Below are 4,398 nucleotides of genomic sequence, written 5' to 3'. Positions count from 1 at the left end.
CTTTTTTCTACTAAAAAAGATAGCATTCCTTTTTCTTGATAAAAAAAACACAATGGAATTCAGTACCTATTTAGCTAAATAAATTGATAATTAGTATTGTACAAAATGTAGTTAAATTACTTATTTTTCTGTTGTTTTAATCAAGCAACTTCAAACGTGTTAGTTGGCTAATTACCTTTTTTATTTATTTATTTTTATATATATACGATATAGTTGGATCAATCATCTTATTAAAAACTCAAACTAGTCCCTGAACAATCTCTTCGTCCGAACATCCGTGGCTTGACAATTTTACCAGACATGGATGATGCAGACTCTTCGTAGTTCCACTTTTTTCTTTGAGCAAGTATCAATCCATCTTCACATGCTTCGTTTGGTCTGTTTGCTCGCGACGAACCAGATTGTGAGCGTTTTAATATTATCAGACTTATCGCAACTCTAATGTTGACCGCAGAGAGCGATAGCGTTATTTAGAAAGATCAAAAAATGTACCAACAATTACAAGCACTTGACTATTGTTCCATACATTAATGTGTACTTAAGATTTCTAATACTGTAGTGCTAAATCATTCCAGAAATTGACAGACTCGAAGAAAGAAGCCAGATTTCAGGGCCTTGTTCTTAAGCTACTAAATCAATATTATTCTCATAAGTTAGGCTACCAGAATGCCAAGATCCAATCACTACTGATCCATAAAGATTGTGCCCAGAAAATGAATAGCTTATAGGGGGGAAAAAAAAACTTTTTTAACTCCAAAACTCAAAAAGAATGATTAGAATACAAGGATCCTCTTGATTCATCCTCATGTGACTCTCTCCACCACACCTTGTGTACACATATATAAGAACCTGGCATTTTTGTATTTTCTTTCCCTAACTCATCAGAATTGTGTGTGTGTTTCATCATTCATGAGATGATTTAAAGCTTTAAATGAGCTTCTTCTTGACAAAGAAGCACTTCAAACGCCAGACCTGAAGGGCCGAGGCGGAGATGCAAATCCCAATGGCCATGATGCTGAGCCACGCCACTCTCGTGTTGGTCTTTTCGCTCACTTCCCTCATCTCCGATTCTCTGTCGATTAAATATAGATCAGGATTCAAGAAAGAGATCGATTAAGGACACAATGATAGGGACCGAGGTAGAGGAAATGATAACAACAATAAGAGAGAGTTTGGGCTTCCTCAATATAAACTAGATAGAACATTCTAGAGGTCCATCCTCTCACTTAGAAATTTATTCCACACTTAGTCTCTCCTACCAACTCCATGATTTTTCTCTACTAATCCATCTTATATGCTAAGCAACTTCTTAGTATTCTCTATATGACCCCTAATTATCTTATTATTATTATTATAACCTAAATCCCTAGGTTCTTATCCCATAACAAGAAAGCAAAAAAACACAAGAAACTCACCTGTCCTTGAGATAACCAAGGTTCTCGCGGATAGAATCCACAATCCCTTCAAGCTTCGAAAGCTCGAGCTCCACGCCCTTCAATTTTTCAACCGCAAACAAAAAGATTCAGATGCAAAAACTCAGATCAACCAAAAATGCAAATTTTGCGATGTCAACCCTTATTCCTTTTGGCGTGCAGGACCTTGAAACGGTGGCTTTTTGGGTTCCACCTCAAAGTCAACTAGCAATAAAATGAGTACAGCCCATGACCATGTATGGATTTGCTAAGGAGAGAAATGTTATAATGACCTCGATCTTTTCCTTTCGGGCGACAGACTCCCAGTCCTTGGCATTGATGCCGGTTCTCCAGTCGAGGCTAACGCTGAGGCTCGAGCCCTCAATGGGCTTCCCATCCATCCAGAAACAGGCCAAGTAGTTCCCGCCCTCTGTCGTCGTGAACGCAAATTGCCCGTGTGTCACGTTCTCTTGGTGGTGCAGATTGTTCCCATACGGCGATGTAACCTAATTCAACATCAAATTAATTTACAAAAGAAAAAAAAAAAGAATTATGTCCAATCTTTGGGGTTCAACTACATTCTACACACACAAAACCAGTGACTGAATTTAACATGCTTTGCTCTATCTATTATAATTTCACTCACTATTATATAATAATTATATTAAAAAAAAAAAAAAACTGAAACAAGAACAATAAACGCCCATCATTTTATACTCCATCGTTATAGCTAAATGTTATTATAGAAAAATCAAAAGCAGTCCGTAATTTCAGGTGGCTTGTTAAAACAGCGTACTGTTGAGTCGAACCAAAGTCTTTCTCCTAAAATAAAATAAAAATTGGTGATGTAACTGTGTTCGTTACTTCTGTTTACTTAGCATAGAAGAGCGAGAATTCAATCCCTTCCAATCGATCTTTATGTATACATACATATACATCTAGGTTTGTGAGTATATAACTATATATAAATGTGTTACCCGAACAGAGACGGTAGGGATGGTATCGGTGAAGTTGAGAGTGTCAACGTCGTTGAAGATGACGTAGTAATCGGCCAAGACGACGACACGTGGCTGTATGTCCTCGGAGACGCACTTGGTCCCGGAGTTGGGAATGTTCAGCCATATCGCCGACGAAGGACACACCAGAAGACTCACCATCAACGCCGCGGCGGCGATTGAAGCCCACGCAATCCGATCCATCTTCGGAGATCTGAAATCGGAAATCGAAGAAGAGTCTGTGATGTATTTTTCTTTCTTTCTTTCCGTCTTCTGTGTGATTTTGATCGGGGAATAAAAGAAACGAAGTGGTTTTGGGTTTCTTTTTTTTCTTCGGGGAGAGAGAAAGAGATGGAAGAGAGTCAACGAACGTGGTGGCTTGATGAGCGCGTGGGTATTGGGAAGTCTATGACGTGTTTGGTCGACACGTACGCTTTGGGTTGGTTAGCATTGTTTCGAGCTATGAAATCCAGTTCAGATACGGGACCGTGGACGCTCTTTACCCACGCGCACCACGTGGCCGCGTGATATGCCAATACAATATATCATCATCTCTTCCCTTGAATTCAAATTGGACTATCCAAAAAAATAAAATTTTGTTATAATTACTGTAATGGAAGCAAATGATATTTTGAGAAAGATATCTACAATTTTAATTTCGTAGTAAATTTAATTGGGAAACTTGATAAACCAAACATTGTGTGACATACCATTTGAAAATAAAGCCATGTTTTGGTACTATTAGGAAAACCAAGCATTTTTACTGATGAAAAGTCATAAATACTCTTATTTCTTATTCTTCATTCATCAGAGTTAAATGACTTTCCAAGTTAAATCAGTTTAACAAAATCGAAATAAAAAGAGGGAGCAAAACCCACAAACCCCACGCACGGCAAACCCCGAACCGCTACCAGTCCTCGTCATCGCCGCCATTCGCTATTTCCTCTTCTTGTTTAGCCCTCCTCGTCGCCGCCATTCGCTCTCCTCGCCATTTCGGTCCTCGCCATTTCGCTCTCCTCGCCTTAAATCAGGTTGTTTTAGGGATTGTTACATCCGACGCAAACCAGTCCAGCCTTCCTTGCCATTTCGCTCATTCCTCTTCCTGTTCTTGAACCGACTCGCTGCTGCCCTCATTACATCGGTCCTATAAACGAAAATGGTGAGTTTGTTTTGGGTCCCATTGTTTTAGGGTTTGTTAAATTTAAATGGTTTCATAATTATTTATATGATATTATTTTAAAATCTTCGAGTATGGAGCTTTTAGGGTTATTTAGAGTATGAAATCTTTCCTTTGTGATTTTAGGTTTTTTTTTCGAAGATTTTGGGTCTGAGGGTTTGAAGTTTTCCATCAATTTTTTGTGATTAAGATTGTTTTGATATGAAATCTTGGGTATTTTCGGTATGAAATTTTGGGTATGTTTTGATTAGACATTTCGGATTTTTTGGCTATGAAGTTTATAGCGTTTAAGGTACTTTCTGGTATTATTTGAAGGGATTTCGAAGATTTAAGATTGATTTGTTTTGGAAAGATTTGTGAGGATATGTATGCAGTTCGGATATTTTGCACCTACTTTGAGCAATATTTGTGTCAAAATTCGAAGTTTTTACCTTTGATTGATTCTTTATTTCGAACTTTTCTCACTGTTTTATGACAACTTATCATTTTTTGGGTATGTTTTGATTAGACATTTCGGATTTTTTTGGCTATGAAGTTTATAGCGTTTAGGGTACTTTCTGGTATTATTTGAAGAGATTTCGAAGATTTATGATTGATTTGTTTTGGAAAGATTTGTGAGGATATGTATGCAGTTCGGATATTTTGCACCTACTTTGAGCAATATTTGTGTCAAAATTCGAAGTTTTTACCTTTGATTGATTCTTTATTTCGAACTTTTCTCACTGTTTTATGACAACTTATCATTTTTTTGTAGGCACCAAAATATGAATTGTTAGTTCCCATCTGTAAGGAGTACAGTGGTCAAATAAGTTTC

At 37.5% G+C, this 4,398-nt stretch overlaps 1 protein-coding gene across 1 annotated transcript; it reads right to left on the bottom strand.

Moving 5' to 3' along the window:
- Nucleotides 1–592: 592 nt before the first annotated feature.
- Nucleotides 593–2,771, bottom strand: LOC149391118 (transmembrane emp24 domain-containing protein p24delta3-like). Its single transcript, XM_089620919.1, has 4 exons — nucleotides 2,390–2,771; nucleotides 1,706–1,918; nucleotides 1,416–1,492; nucleotides 593–1,072 (listed from the first exon to the last, which is right to left on the bottom strand). The coding sequence occupies exons 1-4, from the start codon at nucleotides 2,609–2,611 to the stop codon at nucleotides 928–930; spliced, it is 657 nt and encodes a 218-aa protein (XP_089477045.1). The 5' UTR covers nucleotides 2,612–2,771; the 3' UTR covers nucleotides 593–927.
- Between the last annotated feature and the right edge of the window lie 1,627 nt (nucleotides 2,772–4,398).

The sequence above is a fragment of the Urtica dioica genome, chromosome 7 (assembly GCF_054948205.1).
Source record: "Urtica dioica subsp. dioica isolate 48M chromosome 7, U.dioica_male_clone48M_v1_H2, whole genome shotgun sequence".
Taxonomy (NCBI): Eukaryota; Viridiplantae; Streptophyta; class Magnoliopsida; order Rosales; family Urticaceae; genus Urtica; species Urtica dioica.
The sequence above is the reverse complement of the archived record's forward strand: the minus strand, read 5'-3'. Positions and strand labels throughout refer to the sequence as shown.

Excerpts from the sequence above, each read along its gene's own strand:
- LOC149391118 (XM_089620919.1), bottom strand. The coding sequence starts at position 2,611 with ATGGATCGGATTGCGTGGGCTTCAATCGCCGCCGCGGCGTTGATGGTG. Across the intron at positions 1,919-2,389 it reads TCCCTACCGTCTCTGTTCGG|GTTACATCGCCGTATGGGAA; the intron begins GTAACACATTTA and ends ATGTTGAATTAG. Across the intron at positions 1,073-1,415 it reads CTTGGTTATCTCAAGGACAG|AGAATCGGAGATGAGGGAAG; the intron begins GTGAGTTTCTTG and ends TTTAATCGACAG.